This window comes from Oscarella lobularis, chromosome 8 (genome assembly GCF_947507565.1).
Source record: "Oscarella lobularis chromosome 8, ooOscLobu1.1, whole genome shotgun sequence".
NCBI classification, from domain to species: Eukaryota; Metazoa; Porifera; class Homoscleromorpha; order Homosclerophorida; family Oscarellidae; genus Oscarella; species Oscarella lobularis.
Window position 1 is genome coordinate 2,209,250 of NC_089182.1, and position 19,554 is coordinate 2,228,803.

Genomic DNA, 19,554 nt, shown 5'->3' on the forward strand with positions numbered 1-19,554 from the left:
AGGTAAGCCTCTGTGTTTGTCTGTAGTTAGGTTGGATGTAAGGAACGACTGAAAACAGCGCACGGCGCGCCAGTACTGTAAGTGTAGCGCACGTTCCGCGATGCCCGTACGTTATACAGGCGGCATGTATCACCTAGATTTTGCTGACCAAGCTTATTGTCGTTACTACGCATCCGTTCGCTTTTTGTCTCCAAAGAGCGATAAAATGTCTTTAGAGTAGACTCCCAATGCCCTTTGCGGTCAATTCTTCGCCTCTTCTTGCTCGTATGAAGCATTTCGTCATGCGTTACAACTGACGTCATATGTAGCGTGACAGGGCGTGCCCTGCGTACGTAGCACGCGTTCAATTGTCGATCTTTCGCGTTTTTGATTGATTTTTCACAAAATTCATTTTGTTTGTGGGGTCAGAAACGCATTTGCGGCTGATTAAGAGTGGTTTTGGTTCAATCAGCGCACTTTTATGGTGAAAAGCTGCAGTCGAAGTGACCCCAGCAGCGTGGTTGTATATATACCCAGCATTTCCATATACCTATCAGTAGCAGGAGCATGAGCTCTTGGCTAGGATAGAAGGGAGTTGGAAACTCTCCCCAAGGGTTTGACCATCATGGCCCGGTGGTCGGTCATTCTCCTCACCCGACAAGGGCTCCGGCCTTCCTAGTCATTAGCTCCGCTGCGCCTGTGAGATACCTCTGATACCGGATAAACCTCCATAGCACCGTCTTCCGTGTGGTTTGTATCAAGTGTCGTAACCTTTTTTAATTTTTAAAAAGTTTGCTACGTGAAAGAGACGCGTTTTTTGACCTTTTAACGGTCAAACTACGCGAAAGGGGCCCCACTTCCGATTTTGATCATAGCCAAAAAACTTTTGTCACTGTTATTCTCTTACTGTTCATTCACTTTTGGTACCGGTTTGCTCTCTTCCATCTACAAAGTAAAGTAGGAAAAGGCGAAACTGAAATTGTTGTTTATTTTTTGTAGCATGCCTCCACGCTGAGATAAGCCCAAGTGCCGTTTTTCCTAAAGAGATACGCACGCTAGGTCATGTTTTCTTAGTTAGAGAAACGTTTACCTAATATGAAGAGAACAAATAGGCCATTTACTGAAAGTATCGTGACGGAAACTACATCCTGATCGATGTCAAGACTGTTGTCTTGATGGAGTAGAGCCATAAGAGTTCCCAGCATTAGATTAAGAGAAATGACGAGCAGTGACAATAACTGTAACCAGTGGTCTGCTTTTCTCTTGATGGGATTAAATTGAGCGTGTAGTAACAGGAAGAGATTGGCCAGTAACGCGGCTATTGCTATATCAGAATGGCTCTTTTGTCCAAAAAACTGAATGCCACACGTTAGCAAAAATTTCCGCATTATCTCCGTCACTTCCCAGTACCAGAAGTTTGACTTGTAGTTCTCGTCGAGGAAATGAAGCGAAAGAATGAAATTGTCGCGCAAACCAAGTGGTTGTAGAGCTTGGATTTCCTCGCTCAATTCGTCATACCCAAGCCCAGTTGTAGATTTTTTCGCGTGTTTAAACTTGAAATACAAACCGGCGAGCATCAAAACAGGCAGGCCAATTACGTAAATCATCAGTGACCAGCAGACAATCCATAGTGTAGAGTCACTGTAGTCGCACTGCAAACTCAAGTCGGCTTTTAAGTACCACTTGCAGAACGGTTGATTTACGTCAGAGGATAAGCAGAGGTCAAGACACGTCCACGGTTTGTACGGCAGAACAGCCACGATTTGTGCCGTAGTAGCAGGATAGCACACAAACAATATCCACCACGTATTTCGCAAGCATGACGTTCTCGCTGACGATAGAGTTCGCGCTGTAGCTGCAGTCGATTCACAACATTTTGGTAGAAGTCCGTATCTGATCGCATAGTATGTCCATACGAAACATATGACGGCAGCTTGACAAGATACTGTGAAAATGGGAGTTTCTAAGGCGTCGAGTCGTAACGAATTAGTCAGACACGATGGCGTCGCCACGGCAATAACGTTTAATTCAATAATTTTCAAAGATTTACCGAATGAGAGCAACACTTGGGGCCACGGTATATAAGCCACCGCTTGTAATACTCCGCTCATAACTTGCCCGAAACCGAGGATAATCTTAAATTTGGCGGCGATGTGATCGACGAGGGTTTTCGTATCGCTGTTTTGAGCATTATCTGCAAAGTATAATATAAGCATGACTGCGACGAAAAGCACGGCGGCACCGGCAATCTGTAGAACCGTTCTCCACGTGCTAGGACATTTGTAGCATTTTTTGAACAACGAGTAATAGGCTGATTGGCATACGGCACACAGTGGGCCTTCGTAGCCGCGCGAGCACATGTCGGATTCGCGAATTCGTCCGTTTGCACTATCCGTTCCATTGCAGCTCTCCGGAATAGGGCACGGATGAATTCTGGGGAATGGGTTTTTGTACTTCGTTGAACTGTCGCGGGGATAGTCGTTGCTTGTTATTTCCAAGTTCTCGACGAATCGTATGTATTCGTTTTCGAGTTGAGTTGAGTTGTAATTATCGGATATATTCCAGCTAATCCAATAGCCGGGTTGAACGGAGACGTAATCGTTAGAGCACTTTTGTCCTTTATCGGGAGAGCACATGTAGCACTGTCCGAATCGATCGAACCTGTAGTGGTTGTCTAAGCAGGAGCACGCACGATAGTTGGCAAATTCGGTAGTATTAGTTCCGGTTGGACACACTACGCAGTCGGCTGCGCTTATACCAGGACTTTTTCCAAGCGGTACGTAGGTCCCTGGTACGCAAAACTGGCACGCGTTTTGACCTGCTGCATCTTGGTAGAAGCCGCCTGCACGAGAAATATTTTCAATGTGGCATGTCAGACATGCACACCTACCTGGTGGACACGGTACGCAGCGGTCGTGATCTTCGTTTGTTTCTGTTCCTACTGAGCATTGAGTGCAGACCGTTGCCCCGACAAAATCACCTGATGTGTCAAGAGTTCGGCAAACGTAGCCAATTTTAGATAAAATCTCGGAACTGCGACCAATTGACTTTAGAGTCAAATTGGTTGCTTTTGTAACGCAACGCCTGTAGTGAAAGAAATTTATTAGTTAGCTTGTGCACGCGCACGTATTAGTACACGTGGGTTTCGTTGGAAAAATTTGGTATTTCGTTCGTTTCTGAGCACCTCAAGTAGCTAAATATTTTGAAATTTTGTAACAATTCATTGCAAAGTTAAGCTTTACATTTCTGTTTTTTCACTATGCAATGGGTGAAATGTAAAGGCGTTTTTTGGCAAAAAATGGAGCGGATTGTCTTGCAAATATCTAGAGCAAAATATTAGACTTGGCAATTAAGAATCCAATTTATTCATACACTTCCTTTATCTTTCTAAAATTTGAAAACGCTCCCGGCTCAAAGACGGATATATTGTTGCCGATCAAGTTTCTAAAACGTGAATTTGATTGAAAAAAGCTGCGTTCAACGTTTCGTTACAAAAACTCCAATGTGGTTGTATTTCTGAAAACGCTTGCCCTGATTGCTGTGAGACTGTTGAATGCACAATTCCTATGTGTTTGAAAGTACTGCATGAAACTGCAAAATTAAGACTTTGTAGTACATTCTGTGCAGTGCTTTTTGATTCGAAAGCGATGATGGTAGTTCCTTTAGTTGATTGTTTGAGCCTTGCCTGCAAGGAGCAAGAAATTGACATTATATGCCCGATAGCCTAACAAAGTACAATACATAGAGATTAGTTGGATTTTCTCGAAAACCGATTCGCTTAGGCTGTAAACGTCGTTTTCGCTGAAGTCACTGATAGAGACATTGTATACAAGTTGGTGTGGGTAGCATTTCCTGTAGACATACAGAAAGTGAATGACTGTTTGTTCTGAGAAAGCGTTTCCGTCAATTGCCGTTAAAAAATTTCTAGATAGGTCTCTAAAAACCGTCAGGGTTATACTGTAATTAAAAGATATGGGAACGTACAGCGCAAAGAAAAAATTTTGAAGTTTGAATACACCTTTTTCTAAATTTGTAATTTGATTGACGGACAAATCTCTGTGCAAAGAGTTTAAGTTTTAGGATACCTTAGTTGACTAGCACCTTACAACGAAACTAATCGTGGAAGCAGAGAAAAGGCTTTGCCGCTAATTGTCCGAAGTGAGTTTTTAGAGAGACGCCTGCACATTCATATTTTTTTCATTAGAGCAATGAAAAGTAGCGTACAGATCAGCTAGACAGGGTAGATCTAGTGCTTCAGCTGACAATTCGGCGATCATGTTGCTCTTTACATTTCTATTCAAACAAGTACATTATCTACAGTATAGTCTTGTGGTAACGTACAGTACTATATATGGAGATATTTCTGAATCGAGGCAACTTCCCACCGAAACTAGCATCTGTTTTCGGAGTTCTGTCAGCTTGTTGTCACTGAAATCTCTATAGTCAAAAACACGTATAGCGCAACAAAAACACCCGTGACAATTCCTACAAATATTTCAATGCCGGAAGATGGCTGATTGCTCCGGATTGAATGGTGCTAATTTCATTTTGTGCTAGGGATCTAAACGTGCAAAAATAGGTTTAGGTGAGCTTCTGCTAGCAAACCCGGCATTGCAAGACTTACAATGTAGTTAGTAGAGGCAAATAAGCAAATGTCTGGCTTCGCAAAGTTGTGATTTTATTGTATTTCAACTCTCTATTGTAAGTGGTTAGACAATACCTAGACGCTATGCGGCGTTTACATAGCAACAAGAGTAGCATAGTCTATTCCGTTTTTAAAAAATCCCCACGCCGTTTGAAGAGAATTGTGGTTGAGTTTTCTAAAACAGAAAATTTATTGATAATGTGCGCAGCTTTCTATGCAGACCTACAGGGAACCCAGACTTTGGGGCAAGAAGAACGGCTTCGAGAGCTGATTAGAATTCCCAGTGCTGAATCGTGCATTAGCCTGTAGTGACGTCTATAATAAGTCCGCGCTTACATTTCGATTAAGTTTCTGAAATGTACGAAATAATTTGCATCCACATGTGATACTAAGTTATCATCGAAGTTGCTAGGAACAAGTAAGGGGCCACTCCAATTGTGAAGACTTAGTCTTTATATACAAGATTTTTGTCTCGTTTCGGGGTAAACTATCAGGCGAAGGTAGAAAGCGCAGGGATCGAGAAGAACAGTCGACGTTTCCGGCTTCTATGTCACACGAGCATCGTCGACAGCCTTCATAGGAATTAATAGTGAAAAAGCAGGGCAGAAATAGCAGCAGAGCGAAAGCCGAGCATGACATAGTAGTGGTTTGAGTACGCAGATCGAGGTGCTTGCGCTGGAGACAGCACAGGATTTATATACTGTAAAGTGACTGTAATATTGTTACTAAATTAATTAACAACGGAAGGTTTCATGAAAGTACAGCGTACCGAATACTTGCAGTAGACATTGCTAACAATATTAGCAGAAGAACACTTTCAGTTTGTATAAGCAGCAAAGCGTGGATGGACGAAGATGACCTCTGACAGACTATAACCGTATTATAGCTAGGGGAATACGTGCGCTTTCTGTTTGTACAAGCATGTACGCCTAAAAGCGACCTCTCAGTAGGCGATATTGCATGAGCCGACACAGACCTTTCTAACCGACGTATGATCGGTATTGTCCAAACATCCGAGTTGTAACTGAAACTGAAAACGCGGAAATGCCTCTTGCATTGCGTCATTCACCTCCAGACTAGAGCAGCTTGAGATGGTGCAGCTAATCGTGTACAGAACGTGCATACAAGCATACTTTTTTTAGATTCATTTAATTTTCCCCCACCCCCATCAACAACAACAGCACGCGCGTTACAGCTCCGGAACTCATACTGTGCTTACTGCGCATGCCTCGTAAAGCCAAGGCAATTCGTCCTTATTCTGCACGTTATTCCTGCTAAAGGCAATTCGCCTCGTTCGCTGGCAATTCCCGGCATCGCTCTTATCGTTCATCTATTCAGATTACAACAGAGAACGGCGGAAGTGCCTCTAGCCCATCATTCCGCACGTTATCGAGTCGAAAAAAAATGCCAACTCTTAAAGGCAAGCAAACGTCGCGCTTCCCCGCACCCCAGACGTCGCACCCAGTCGCGTTTCCGGTGTCGCTGGCACGCCAGAGCACACCACGGGGCTCGTATCCTTAGGCACGCGAGCGTTTAGCCTAGCGAAGTTTTCATAAGAAGCGAAAACGCGCGAGGGGGGAAGGAAGGAGGGGAGACGCGCGCATTCGCCCACCGCCCGAATCTCCCGATCCGTATAGATGCCGAACGGGCTCTAGCCCTTCTCGAACAAATCCAACTCTGGCTGACGCGCTCGGGCGACAACGATTTCGACGAGGAGCTCAACTATCTCATCGAAATTCTCGCCAGTCCCATATTTCGTCAATTGCTCAACATCCAGACGAGCATGAAAGCGCTCGACGACGAATTGCAGGCGGCGACGGCGCGCATACTCGAAACGCGCGACGTCGCCGGCGACGGGACGCTCGTCGACGCCGGCGGCGTCGCGACGATGCTCACGCCCGAGCAGAAGCGACGCAAAGTGAACGACTTGCGTCGCGAAGCGTCGATTCGACGAGTGAAGAAGATGAAGGAGGAAATCGCTCGGCAGCGCGATGCGGCGGCGGCGGCGGCGGCGGCGGCGGCGGCGACGACGACGACGACGCAAAATTCCGTCGACGATCCATTGAAGGATTATAGCTGGGATCCGGCCGGGGATACGGCGGCGACGGCGACGGTGACGACGACGACGACGACGACGACGACGACGGGCGCGTTGTCTTATGAAGACGTCGAACTGTTCAAGAATCCCGGCGAGGGATTGGGTTTTAGCGTCGTCGGATTGAAGAGCGAGAGTCGGGGGGAGTTGGGGATATTCGTTCGCGAAGTCCAGCCGGGTGGAGCGGCTGAAAGGTCAGGAGAATAAACTAGCAGATGTTGTCGGAGACACGTATAATCTCGGGTGGATTTAGTCATACTCTCTCTCTTTTCTAGGGATGGTCGGCTGGAACGGGGGGATCAGATACTTCGGATTAATGACGTTGATTTGGATCACGACGTTTCGCATCAGAAGGCCATCGAATTGCTTCAGAAGAGTCGCGGCACTGTCAAATTGAGGGTTGCCAAGGGAACGATGCCGGGTTCGGCGTTGAGTAGTCGATCAACAAGTCGAAGTCCCGAGCCGACGAGCGGCGGCGGCGTCGTGAAGGTCGACAGAGCTTCATCTGTGACTAAGAAGGCGATTACTTTTTTCTCTTTGTGATATAGGATGGGAGTACGACGTTTGATGTGGTACTGCATAATACCGGATCCGGATTCGGATTTGGTATTGCTGCCAATAAGAAATATGGCAACGTGTACATTCGATCGATTGTGGAGAATGGAGCTGCTCAGAAAGTAGTACATTTATTCTTGCTATTGCGATTTTGCTATAAGGGAGAACGTTTTAGGATGGGAGCCTGAAAGAGGGCGACGAATTGGTTAGAGTGAATGGGACGTTTGTCAAAGGATTGGAGCCGGTGAAAGTGAGAGAAGTGCTCTACTCGGACGGAAAGACGGCGACAATGATCGTATCAAGACGAAAGGAGGGAGAGCAGGACCTGAGACAGGATTCTTTTATACAAGAGAACAGCGTTTCCGTCGCTATGCCGACGCCTGCGAAAGAGGAACCCAAACCGCCAGAACCGGAACCGGAACCAGTGAAACTTCGGGTAAAAAGAACAATTTAATTAATTATTCATCGTACGTAAATATAATTTTATTTTCAGGATTTGAACGAATTTGATTGCTGCGACGTCGTGATAGAGAGAGACAGTACGGGATTGGGATTGACGATTGTGACCATACCGAAGGAGAAACAATCAGGTACATAAAAATGAACAGTATCTTACCTCAGTCTCCAACTAGAAAAATTTTCTCGTAGACGGCCCTTCGCTCGTCGTGATTCAGAGAATAACTTCCGGCGGACCAGCGGAAAGAACGGGAAACGTCTTCGTCAACGATTACATTATACAGGTAGGAGAAAACATCGTTTTTGTATGATAGCATTCATTTTCTCGTCTTCTCGCAGGTCAACGGCGCCGAGACTGTTCAAATGACTCATCGTCAAGTCGCCGGTCTTTTGAGCAAAAGCATCCAAAGCGTTCGTCTAAAACTAGCCAGAACGAGACGAGGTAAGAAAGCGAACTCCCTTCTCTCCCAGCGGCACTCACACGAGCTTTCGTAGTAATGTCAGAAGAGGAGAAGAAATTGGCGTATTGGCGATCCCAGCTCGCGTCAGATAGAACAGTCATGGTAGGATCATCGGCGCGCGGGTTTTGGAGCGCGAGACACGTTTTTCCTTCAGGTCGCTTCCATTGACAAGCTGAGCGCGTCTGGCAGTCTTGGAGTGAGCGTCGAAGGCGTTTCCAAGCGCGATTCGGGCACAGGTACGAGAGAGAGAGAGAGAGCGAGAGAGGAGTAGCGAAGAAAGGCACGAGATCTGTTTGCTTTCTTTTTCTCAAAGGAAACGAAGGAAACGACACGCGACACTTCGTTCGCGCCGTCAAACCGGGCGGTCCCGCCGCCCTATCGGGACTCCTCGAGGAAGGCGACGAACTTCTCGAAGTTCGTTGGGGAGAGAGATCTTCTTTCTGACGTCACTTCGTTTTCGTAGGTCGACGGGCACGTCGTCTGCGGTCTGCCGCACGACGAAGCGATACAGAGAATACGCGACTCGCGGCAAATCGTCTCGATCGTATTCGCTCGCGGCGGCGACACGGGCTACGTTCCGTCGCAGGATCCTTTGCCTCCGTCGGGCGGCGACGGCGATCGCGATCCTTCAGAAAGCGTCTCGCCACTTCCGACGGCGAAATGGAATCCAACGATCGAAGAAATCACTCTAATAAAGGAATCGATGGGCTTGGGATTCAGCATACTCGACTACCCGGTTCGATACGAACATCGCGTTTCTTCTTCTCCTAAACTCTACGTGTTTACGTTTAGGATCCGTCCGAGCCGGACAACACCGTCGTCGTCATTCGCAGTGTCGTTCCGGGCGGCGTTTCCGATCGCGACGGACGTCTCGCCGCCGGCGATCGTCTCGTCTACGTCAACGACGTCGACGTGTCGCGCGGCTCGTTGCAGGACGCCGTCGAGGTCATTCGTCTCGCGCCCGTCGGTCCCGTTCGAATTGGCGTCATGAAACCGTACGGACCTCTCTCGCCGCTGAAAACATCGCCTAGTCCAGAAAAAACAAAGGTACAGGTAGCTTATAAGAAGAAAAAGGGAGTGTCCTGACGATGGCGTTGCAGCCTCCTTCGTTTCCGGCTCCTGCGCCGCCGCGTCTTCCTTCTGGTCCCAATAATCCTGTTGAAGTTGTCATTCAGAAAGGAAACACTGGACTTGGTTGGTTAATTAAAACTATGCACGCTCTACGACTTCTTACCGTTTCTTTCTTAGGTTTGAGCGTTGCTGGAAGTGACAAGGGCGTGCTAGTGAAGAGCGTTTTGAAAGGCGGCGCTATTGGACGGGACGGTCGCATTTCGGTCGGGGATCGAATCGTCGAAGTGAACGGAGAGAAATTGGAGGGAGTAACCGGAGCCAAAGCGAGGTACATTCATCTTTTTCGGATTCAAAAAAAAGAGTGCGACGATGTCCTATTATAGAGCGATTTTGCGGAGATCGTCGCTATCAGGAGCAGGCATCCGGTAGAAAAAGATTCCTCGAATCCAACGCATACGAATTAATAGAGCTCGTATTTTTTTAGGATCAAATATCTTCCCAAGGCGGGAAGCGTATCGCCGTCGTCGCCGGGAGCCTCAATCAGCCCCGTTCGCGAAGCGTCGCCGTCGACGTTTCCGCACGAAAGCTCGGAAAACGCTAATCAGATTGCTGCCAGCATCGCCGCTCAAGTGGCAGCGGCTATGTCAGAATACGAATCAACGCCCGGAAAGAAGGAATCGGAGACAAGTAAGAAACCTGCTTTTATACGCACGCCTATTTATTTTTTTTTCAGCGCGCGTTGTTGTGCTCCAGCGAGTGCCCGAGCACGGATTGGGCATTAGCATAGTCGGCGGAACGCAACCCGTCTCCGGCATTTTTATCAAGAACATCGTCGACGGATCGGCGGCGGCGAGGGGCGGCGAACTGAAAGTGGGCGATCAAATTCTTCGCGTCAACGAGGTCGACGTGCAGAACGTCAAGCACTCCGACGCCGTTGACGTCATACGATATGCCGCGAGTCCGGTGACGCTGGTCGTGCGCAGTTTTCCGGCCGAACGATTTAAGAGACGATGGTCTGGAACGGGAGACGGCGTGAACGTATCGTCGCCTGCAGTGGTAAAGTTTGAATAATTATTTTAGAAACGCTAATTTTATTGGATGAATTCTTTTTAGTCACCTCAGCCGGTCGAAGAGATTCCTGAATCAACCGACAGCGAATCCCTTCAATTTGACGAGGGTACGTACGATTTCAATTTTTAAGCGCGGCTGCGTGATTTTTTTCTTTAGCGTCTCTTTTGAGACGTTTTCCCAATCTTCAGGGCAAGCTCTTTGCTGTTGATATTCTGAAAGGGACTGGCGGTTTAGGTAAAACATCGTGAAAAGGGATAGCAAATAGTCGTTATATTTGCACGTGCCCCAATAGGCCTGAGCATCGCAGGTGGAACTGAAACGATCGAGCAAGGAATAGAGATTGTGGACGTGAAACCCGGTGGAGCAGCCGGCCAATCTGGAAAACTGGCCTCCGGAGATTTTATTCTTGAGGTGAGATCTGAGATGTTGTATTTTTCCTTTGTTTTTCGCGTAGGAGAATTTCCTTACCGAACTTTCCGTAGGTGAACGGACAGTCGCTCCTGGGATGCAGTCACGTGGAGGCGTCGCAAACGCTCAGAATGTTACCTCCACAAATCAAGATGGTCGCTCTGAGGTAATCGTTTATCCGCGAACGGCGATAGAAAAAAACGACGCTAGTTGCGTTATCGAAAGGCCGCGAGTTCGTCGCCAGTCAGATCTCAAAGAGCAAATAGCGCCGATGGAAGTATCGCTTGGTCGTCGAGACACCAACGACAGCAATGCATTCGTAATTAAATCCTTGACGCAAAAGCGTATTGTTGTAGCTAGCTAATACTCAATTCAAGGGGTCGTTTGGAACCTTTCGTGGGCCTATATCTATCAATGGCTTTGACCTTGCTCTCTACGATTCTGTTGACACCGTCACGTTGCGAAAGGTTTTATGCCTAAGCACTGGTTTTTTTTCACTCTTGAGCGGGTGTTCTTTTTTTTCTGGCGTTGTTTAGGAAAAACAAGGGCTCGGATTTGCCGTTGGAGACGACGTCGGATTCAACGACGAGCGCGGATTGTTCATCAAGAACATCACTCCCGGAGGAGCGGCTGAAAAGGCAAAGAAACAGTTCCCTTGTGGATGAATGTCTTTGTTTTTGAGTTGACTTTCTTTAGGATGGTCGTTTGAAGGCTGGTGACCAACTCTTGGCTGTTGGGGAAACAAGTGTGCACGGATTGGCGGGACAGCAGGTAAGGAATTCATTTGTTTTAGAATTAGGTAGAATGCGTTCTCAAAACGTTCGTTAGGTCGTCGCGCTCTTGTCTCAGACGGATGCTAACAATTGCGTTACAATTACTGTGGGATCAAGTGGTATGGCGTGAAATTGCTGTTGTACTTCATTTTTTTGCAATGCATTTTTAGGACGGTTACTCGTTGGAAGAAAATCGGAAGCGGAGCCGAACGGTGAGAAAACGACGGCGCGTGGCCGCGACCAATGTTACGCGCGCTTTTTTTCCAAAGGGGCCCTCTTTCAAAACCCGATTATTGACGACGTTCCGACGACGATAGAAATCGCCAAGGGTCAGAGCGAATTGGGCATTAGCATCGTGGGAGGAGTCGACACACCGCTGGTTGGTTATGAGAAATAATAATGCTTATAATTCAAATTGTGGCTGTTTCTTTTCCTTAGGGATGCATTGTCATACAGACGGTTTACAAGGAAGGTGCAGCGGCGCGAGACGGTCGCCTAAAGCCGTATGATCGCATTCAAGAAGTACGACTTTCTTTATGTGCACATCTAAACTGATTGTTCGTTCGTCGACAGGTCAATAACGTTGATTTGCGAGGTGCTACGCACGACGAAGCGATCGCCGTACTAAAGAAAACGACGGCTGTCGTTCGTTTGACCGTCCTTCGAGTTGCTTCTCGTGGTTGGCTTCTTTCGTTTCTTCAAACCCACTTACTATCTCACTTCTCTTTTTTTGCAGAGAACATCGAATCCGTTGTGCTACTCAAATCGCCCGGTCAAGGACTGGGAATAAGTATCTTGCCGTCAAGGTAACTAACCATTGAGGCAAATATCAAATTTTTTTCAATTAAACTTTTCTTGCAGAGCCGCTCCTGGAATTTTTATTGCTGACGTGGTTAGACGAAATCTTTGTGTAGAAAACGTTCCTTTGAGCCTTGCCTTTAGATTCCCGACGGACTTGCCGACAGAGACGGTCGACTTCAACCGGGAGATCAGATATTAGCTGTGGACGGAGAAGACATGCTGAATGCAACGCAAATGGACGTTGTTCACGCTCTCAAGGTTTTCCCGTTCGCTTGCACCGACAGAATGATCGTTACGTCGCTGTTTATTTTTCGTTTTTTCAAGAATGCTCATGGTCACGTTGAAATCAAGGTCGCTCACATGGACGCGTCGTCGACAGTGAGCTCTCCTCAGTTAAGCAGTCGCGGCGGTTATCCCGATACGCCCAAGCAAGATCGCGGTCCACCGTCTGATTCGTATACGATGCAGACTCCGCCTCCGCCAAGAGGTAAGTCTCATAGCGAAGCTTTTCCTTCTTTACCCCAATCCATTCTCTCTTTCTCTAAGAATCTACAACTCAGTTTGCCGTTCAGCTTCAACGGCAGTACGATAATGAACCGCTCGGTCTTGGCATATCAGGCGGACCGGGATCCGGTCAGGGTAGTTTGCCCGTGTTCGTAACGAACGTCAGGCCGGACGGCGCCGCGTCTCGAAGCGGCGTTTTGCAGGTAAAAATGCATTGTATGGTTCAGTTTCACGGATACTTTGACGCTGTGTCGTCGTACAGCCAGGTGATATCATTGTGGAAATCAACGGGCATTCATTAGAAGGCCTTTCTCACGTTGAAGCGGTGAACATTTTAAAAGCGAGTCCAAGCAGAATCGACATGAAGATTTCCAGAGAAGTTCAATCTTCAGCTCCGGCGTCCCTCTCCAGGGAGTCAAGGTAGGTCAGAAGCTTTCTTTCCTCGTGCTGTATAGTGCCCATTACGTTTCTCTGTTCATTCATCTATTATGTTCTTGTAGTCAAACGAAGATTATTCGCTTGAGACGAGGCCCTGAAGGTCTCGGCTTCAGCGTCGTCGGCGGAAAAGGAAGCCAGCACGGAGACCTTCCCATCTACGTGAAAAGCGTCTTCGATCACGGCGCGGCCGCCCAGGACGGTCAACTGAAACGCGGCGATCAAATCGTCGCCGTGAACGGCGAAAGCCTTGCTGGCGTCACTCACGACGAAGCGGTTCAGGTTCTAAAGAAGTGCAAGGGTGATATCGTATTGACGGTCATTTCGTGATCACTACTCAAGCGTCTCTCCCCCTCATGTTTCTTCATCTCATTTTTCTCTCTCGTTACAGTTGGAAGCAGCCCTCGCGACGATTGCGTCCTTTTTTTAGAAGTAATTTTCTTTCACTTTCCTCGTGTGCGTCTTTTCGTTTTATTTCCAAGAATCCCCCCTCTTGAGCCCAAATTCCCCTCTGCGCAGGTTTTCTTATAGTTTAGTAGAAGCTGTGTAGACTTTGCCCTCAGGCGATTTATTCCCGTGACATAAAAAAAACCACGACTAAAAACAGTGCGAGCTCCGCACATACAGAGGAAAAAACGAAGTTTTGGAAAGAGTCTTTCTAAAAAGGAGCTTTCGTCATTTTTTGCCTGTTCCCATGCTCCTGATGATCGGTGTTGCGCAAATGAAGCAAATCGTCGGAGATATCATCAACGTGTATTTCAGCCTCGTCTGAGGGCTCGGAGTCCTCGGGCTTTATGTAACAGAATACCTTGGAAGGAACGCGCACCCAGTAAACCTGTTTCGTTTGAACCACGGTACAACTAGGCAGCCAGGTTAGGTTAGAGAATTGGGCGCGTCGTCTGCTTACTAAACTGCTAGGCATTCAAGGGTGGTGTCATTTGGTGCAGTCCAAGTGGCTGAGAAAGTCGGCACAGGATCAGGAGTTGCATGAGAAAACGCCCCCTAGAGATGCGCAATAGAGCCAGAACACTTTGTACGCGTAATCGTACACACCATAACAGACGTGCAATCTTGATATTTAGCCTTGGTAGCGTTGCTGAATTCACTGAACGTGCCGAGAGCGTCGGCATTTGATCCCGATGAGCGACGAACTTGGCAAAAGAATCCCTTAAAATCGTCCACTTCAGTCGAGGTTTTGGCAATTGTCACTAGAAATAAGCCAATCACAGGTCAGAGCTATATAGCCTCGTATAGGGTTTGTACCTTTGTAGCTCTCGCCTCCCTTGTAGCCTTCGGTGGCGGTCGTCTCAACGACGTACGGCGAAACGGTCACCTGAGCAGTGGCGTTGTGGCCCTTTGGGCCTGGATCCGGAGCCATCATTTCGCACATTTCTGGGGCCAAGCCGACAGGAGGGCCATGAGGATAAGCGGTGGTTATGCCAATTATGGAAACGACGGTGAAAACGAAACCCTGTGCCAAATATAGTGAGAAGCTAAAACCATTTTCCCTCGACATCATACCAGCATTTGCGCTTCAACAGATACACACAGTGGGAGACTCGCGTCGTGACTTGGAGATGAGTACAAACCTTGTGACTTCGGGAGAACGTGATGCATAGTCGCCCACTCATTTGTTTCTTCTTGAAGGAGGGGTGTCATTTTCTGCAGTACGCTGAGTACGCTGCCCCAACGCACCAAGGTAACCCAAACGCACGCGCTTTCTCTTGACTAACGAACGACTCGACTTTCAGATGTTTACTAAAATTCAAAAAAGGAGGCACGTGCGAACAGCGATTAAATATGAACACGTGATTTCATTCCGATCTGAACGCGGCTGCACATCTCGAAGGATCTCGTCATTTCGATGCTACCTCAAAGATCTGCTCTTGGTTAGTCTTGCTACCTACCTCATAATGCTCTTAGATGGAAGCTGAGGCCCCCAAACGCACCTTCCCCGTCGTTGCGACGATGCTCGCTTTCCTGAAACGAAGTCAATCTTGTCGCCGTCTTTGCGATCGCGCTTGGGACCCGTCTTCTCTCGAAAACACACTGGGCGTCCAGTATCGAGCGTTCAGATGCTCGCATTTCGACGGCGGTGTTTCTACACCACGAGCTATTTAGCTCTTCGCGCCTCTTTTCCTCTCTTGTCGATCGCGTGGTGGCCCTGTTGATGGAAAAATTCTACGTACTATTTCTATTCTCAACTTTTCGGCAGCGGAGGACGATCCGGCTCCCGCTCCGGCCGCTGCTTGGGGAACGCGCCCGTTGACTACGTTATGCGTGTTGCGCGATAGTTGGGACGTGAAAGAGAGCGCTGTGGCCTTTGTCAAATTGCAACGCGCCGGACAGATGAGACAGAAGGCGAAGAAAGACGGTGAGCAATTTCCTAGCTCTTTTGCAGCTCCTCGCGCTCCGACGGCGGCAGAACGCGCCACTTCGGCGGCTAGTAAACGCGGCAAGTCGAGCAAACTGGCGGGGCTTCGGCGACCGGAAAACGCGTAAAGAGGCTTCACTAATTTCAGTGTCAAACCAGTCTCGATTTTTTGTCTCGGTACCTGAGTACCGACATAGTTTTCGGGATGTAAAAAATTACTAACGGGCGTACCGGAAAAGTGGTGGGTAGTAGGCTCTCGCGACTGGGTCCCTCAGGTGTCCGATACATTGTAGTTGTGCACCTGGGTATTTGTTAAGGTCCTTCTCTTTTCGTTTCGGAGAAATTTGGGTCTATTCGTGAAACAGGATGTGACGTCACAGAAGTTTGGAATGCTGCGGTCAGAACGGATGGTGTCATGTTTTTCGGTACACCCGTTGTGACAATGCGCTTACCTTTCGATTTTTTCAAGGTCGTGCCGATGTGCACTTACCGTTTGCGGCGTTCAGTTTGTTGTTCCGGAGCTTGGGCAAAGTGGTGAAAACTGACATAAGAAATATGTAAGGGATATGTGCCCGTGTCTGTCGGGCTTGGTTAGGTACTGATCGCTCTTCATCATTTAATTCTATACGGGCGGGCCTGGCGTTGTGTCCGTCGCTGCAGCAGTTGAAGCGACGCTAAGGAGCTCAGCATTGTGACTCGCTGAAATGAGCGATGTGAATGAGGTGCGTGCGGTATTTTGTCCAGACGTGGTAGGGAGGCGTGACGGTATCAATTTTGAGATCGATTACCACCACCATTTCTCGTGGGAGCGTGGTGAGTCGCCTAAACACTCACCATGGTACCAAAAATAAGCGAAGCGCCTCTCTACCGTAGTCAAAATACCACGCGCCTCATTTGCCGCTCATTCAGAGTAAGCTAGTCACGCATGCTGTACTGCTTATCATAGCCTCTGCTGCTGCAGAAATGAACGCGCCGGCATCGCCCATGATAGAATTTTTGAGCAACCTAACCAACCAAGCCCTCGAGAGACACAAAAATCTCTGCCATATACATTCTTTCAGTTGCCGCCACTTCGCCCATGCCCTAGAAAGAACCCAATGCTGCAAACGATAAGCGCATAAGAACTGAAAGGTATAGTTCCAAACGTCTGTGACATTTTTGAAAAGAGCGAGCCCGGCCCTAACAATCACCAAGGACACAACAACACCATGCATGGCTTCCCCTAGCTGTCGCTCGCAACTGTTAGCCTCCGAACGCAAAAGCTAGCTGACCAAACGCAAAAGAGGGCAGTGCTAGCGACAGGTTGGCACATATTACAGGAGAGAAGAGTTGGCCAGTCCTTTGCAATTTTCCTGTAATTTATTACAGGAAAGTACAGTTGGCCAGTCCCTTGTAATTTTTCTGTAATTTATTACAGGAAAGAACAGTTGGCCAGTCCCTTGTAATTTGACTGTAATTTATTACACTAGAGAACAGTTGGCCAGTCCGTTGTAATTTCACTGTAATTTATTACACTAGAGAACAGTTGGCCAGTCCCTTGTAATTTTCCTGTAATTTATTACAGGAGAGAACAGTTGGCCAGTCCCTTGTAATTTTCCTGTAATTTATTACAGGAAAGAACAGTTGGCCAGTCCCTTGTAATTTTCCTGTAATTTATTACAGGAAAGTACAATTGGCCAGTCCCTTGTAATTTCACTGTAATTTATTACACTAGAGAACAGTTGGCTAGTCCCTTGTAATTTTACTGTAATTTATTACACTAGAGAACAGTTGGCTAGTCCCTTGTAATTTTACTGTAATTTATTACACTAGACAACTGTTGGCCAGTCTCTTGTAATTTTTCAGTAATTTATTACAGGAAAGAACAATTGGCCAGTCCGTTGTAATTTGACTGTAATTTATTACAGGAGAGAACAGTTGGCCAGTCCTTTGTAATTTTTCTGTAATTTATTACAGGAGAGAACAGTTGGCCAGCCCCTTGTAATTTTTCTGTAATTTATTACGCTAGAGAACAGTTGGCAAGTCCCTTGTAATTTTTCTGTAATTTATTACACTAGAGAACAGTCGGCCAGTCCCTTGTAATTTTCCTGTAATTTATTACAGGAAAGAAAGATTGGCCATTGGCCAGTCCCTTGTAATTTTTCTGTAATTTATTACAGGAAAGAAAAATTGGCCAGTCTGTTGTAATTTGATTGTAATTTATTACAGGAAAGAACAGTTGGCCAGTCCCTTGTAATTTTTCTGTAATTTATTACAGGAAAGAACAGTTGGCCAGTCCTTTGTAATTTTTCTGTAATTTATTACAGGAGAGAACAGTTGGCCAGTCCGTTGTAATTTGACTGTAATTTATTACACTAGAGAACAGTTGGCCAGTCCCTTGTAATTTTCCTGTAATTTATTACAGGAGAGAACAGTTGGCCAGTCCCTTGTAATTTGACTGTAATTTATTACAGGAGAGAACAGTTGGCCAGTCCCTTGTAATTTTTCTGTAATTTATTACAGGAGAGAACAGTTGGCCAGTCCCTTGTAATTTGACTGTAATTTATTACAGGAGAGAACAGTTTGCCAGTCCTTTGTCATTTTTCTGTAATTTATTACAGGAGAGAACAGTTGGCCAGTCCCTTGTAATTTGACTGTAATTTATTACAGGAAAGATCATTTGGCCAGTTCCTTGTAATTTCAATGTAATTTATTACTCTAAAGAACAGTTGGCCAGTCCCTTGTAATTTTTCTGTAATTTATTACAGGAAAGAACAGTTGGCCAGTCCCTTATAATTTTTCTGTAATTTATTACAGGAAAGAACTGTTGGCCAGTCCTTTGTAATTTTTCTGTAATTTATTACAGGAGAGAACAGTTGGCCATTCTCTTGTAATTTTTCTTTAATTTATTACAGGAAAGAACAATTGGCCAGTCTGTTGTGATTTGATTGTAATTTATTACAGGAAAGAACAGTTGGCCAGTCCCTTGTAAATTTATTACAGGAAAGAACAGTTGGCCAGTCCCTTGTAATTTTCCTGTAATTTATTACGGGAGAGAACAATTGTCCCTCGTAATTATTCTGTAATTTATTACAGGAGAGAACAGTTGGCCAGTTTCTCGTAATTTTTCTGTAATTTATTACAGGAGAGAACAGTTGGCCAGTCCTTTGTAATTTTACTGTAATTTATTACACTAGAGAACAGTTGGCCAGTCCCTTATAATTTTCCTGTAATTTATTACACTAGAGAACAGTTGGCCAGTCCCTTGTAATTTCACTGTAATTTATTACAGGAGAGAACAGTTGGCCAGTCTCTTGTATTTTTTCTGTATTTTATTACAGGAGAGAACAGTTGGCCAGTCTCTTGTAATTATTCTGTATGATTGAGGAAGAGAAGAATACTTGATCATCGATGATAATATTCATCATCATCACCATCAAGTACCCTTCTCTTTTTTCCTTCACGTTGCACTCTGCTTTATATTTTACTGTTACACCTTCAATTTCATGCAAGACAAACCGAGACATTTTTCCAAACTAAAACTTGTTTCTTGTAGGATATTGAACCAAACGTGGCTCATTGGACGTTGAGAATTGTGACGGAGGTTTATTCTGGTCGTTTTCTAACCCTGTGTAGCTCTTCACCGAGCTTGAAGTCTTCGTTCCGATGTCGTCATTCACCTCTGGGCCCCGAGGTGACTAAATAAAACCGGCCCAACTCTTGAGTCAGAGAGGCTAAACGTGGCTCAAACGCAGGGGATTCAATCCCCTACTCCAGTGGCATGAGTGATAAACTGCCACCCCACTTGGGCAAGACGCGGTGGGTTACAATAGCGGTCCCCCTGGAATCAGGCCGGCAGCGCTCACATCCGAGTGCTGCCAGTCCCAGGCGTCCGAGCCGGGAGACTAAACAGGCTCCAACTCCGACGGGGGAGTAGCGAGGTTGAC

At 46.6% G+C, this 19,554-nt stretch overlaps 3 protein-coding genes and 1 long non-coding RNA gene across 6 annotated transcripts; 1 reads left to right on the forward strand and 3 right to left on the reverse strand.

Annotated features, from left to right (window-relative positions):
* Positions 1–564: 564 nt before the first annotated feature.
* LOC136189773 (uncharacterized) lies at positions 565–5,328 on the reverse strand. Its single transcript, XM_065977779.1, has 20 exons — positions 5,085–5,328; positions 4,961–5,032; positions 4,851–4,910; positions 4,722–4,799; positions 4,604–4,675; positions 4,469–4,540; positions 4,321–4,416; positions 4,204–4,272; positions 4,086–4,157; positions 3,964–4,035; positions 3,844–3,915; positions 3,721–3,789; positions 3,596–3,664; positions 3,472–3,543; positions 3,352–3,423; positions 3,222–3,302; positions 3,116–3,172; positions 2,870–3,063; positions 1,070–2,821; positions 565–1,017 (listed from the first exon to the last, which is right to left on the reverse strand). The coding sequence occupies exons 1-20, from the start codon at positions 5,261–5,263 to the stop codon at positions 890–892; spliced, it is 3,408 nt and encodes a 1,135-aa protein (XP_065833851.1). The 5' UTR covers positions 5,264–5,328; the 3' UTR covers positions 565–889.
* Positions 5,329–5,842: 514 nt separating this feature from the next.
* Positions 5,843–13,758, forward strand: LOC136190644 (multiple PDZ domain protein-like). 3 transcript variants are annotated; one of them, XM_065978868.1, is made up of 38 exons: positions 5,843–5,904; positions 5,963–6,044; positions 6,262–6,913; positions 6,995–7,208; positions 7,268–7,396; positions 7,450–7,710; positions 7,768–7,864; positions 7,923–8,014; positions 8,070–8,172; positions 8,226–8,293; positions 8,346–8,427; positions 8,505–8,605; positions 8,655–8,927; positions 8,984–9,238; positions 9,292–9,385; positions 9,440–9,590; positions 9,646–9,687; positions 9,747–9,949; positions 9,996–10,318; positions 10,376–10,439; positions 10,490–10,567; positions 10,626–10,744; positions 10,816–10,907; positions 10,967–11,060; positions 11,119–11,208; positions 11,278–11,379; positions 11,438–11,512; positions 11,570–11,633; positions 11,685–11,726; positions 11,784–11,893; positions 11,953–12,036; positions 12,088–12,320; positions 12,376–12,406; positions 12,457–12,573; positions 12,640–12,802; positions 12,862–13,022; positions 13,082–13,239; positions 13,320–13,758. In XM_065978868.1, exons 2-38 carry the CDS (start codon positions 6,029–6,031, stop codon positions 13,582–13,584), a joined length of 5,298 nt encoding a protein of 1,765 aa, XP_065834940.1. In that variant the 5' UTR covers positions 5,843–5,904; positions 5,963–6,028; the 3' UTR covers positions 13,585–13,758. The 3 variants fall into 3 exon arrangements, with proteins under 3 accessions (XP_065834940.1, XP_065834941.1, XP_065834939.1); XM_065978869.1 differs by lacking the exon at positions 5,843–5,904 and having other exon boundaries at positions 5,909–6,044; positions 12,088–12,193; positions 12,251–12,320; XM_065978867.1 differs by lacking the exon at positions 5,843–5,904 and having other exon boundaries at positions 5,909–6,044.
* Positions 13,759–13,801: 43 nt separating this feature from the next.
* Positions 13,802–15,086, reverse strand: LOC136190646 (putative defense protein 3). The gene is made up of 5 exons (XM_065978874.1): positions 14,776–15,086; positions 14,518–14,725; positions 14,308–14,462; positions 14,162–14,256; positions 13,802–14,114 (listed from the first exon to the last, which is right to left on the reverse strand). The coding sequence occupies exons 1-5, from the start codon at positions 14,911–14,913 to the stop codon at positions 13,913–13,915; spliced, it is 798 nt and encodes a 265-aa protein (XP_065834946.1). The 5' UTR covers positions 14,914–15,086; the 3' UTR covers positions 13,802–13,912.
* A 734-nt stretch (positions 15,087–15,820) lies between these two features.
* On the reverse strand, positions 15,821–16,336 carry LOC136190647 (uncharacterized). Its single transcript, XR_010670588.1, has 3 exons — positions 16,228–16,336; positions 16,081–16,169; positions 15,821–16,020 (listed from the first exon to the last, which is right to left on the reverse strand). It is a non-coding gene; the product is annotated as an uncharacterized lncRNA (long non-coding RNA).
* Positions 16,337–19,554: the final 3,218 nt, after the last annotated feature.

Coding starts and splice junctions, on each gene's coding strand:
- LOC136189773 (XM_065977779.1), bottom strand. CDS start 5,263: ATGTCATGCTCGGCTTTCGCTCTGCTGCTATTTCTGCCCTGCTTTTTC. Junction 4,541..4,603: donor TTGCCTCTACTAACTACATT/GTAAGTCTTGCA, acceptor TTGCACGTTTAG/ATCCCTAGCACAAAATGAAA. Junction 3,173..3,221: donor CATAGTGAAAAAACAGAAAT/GTAAAGCTTAAC, acceptor CAAAATATTTAG/CTACTTGAGGTGCTCAGAAA.
- LOC136190644 (XM_065978868.1), top strand. Junction 8,928..8,983: donor TCAGCATACTCGACTACCCG/GTTCGATACGAA, acceptor GTTTACGTTTAG/GATCCGTCCGAGCCGGACAA. Junction 11,061..11,118: donor CCAACGACAGCAATGCATTC/GTAATTAAATCC, acceptor ACTCAATTCAAG/GGGTCGTTTGGAACCTTTCG.
- LOC136190646 (XM_065978874.1), bottom strand. CDS start 14,913: ATGACACCCCTCCTTCAAGAAGAAACAAATGAGTGGGCGACTATGCAT. Junction 14,726..14,775: donor CTGTTGAAGCGCAAATGCTG/GTATGATGTCGA, acceptor TATTTGGCACAG/GGTTTCGTTTTCACCGTCGT. Junction 14,115..14,161: donor CTTGAATGCCTAGCAGTTTA/GTAAGCAGACGA, acceptor CTGGCTGCCTAG/TTGTACCGTGGTTCAAACGA.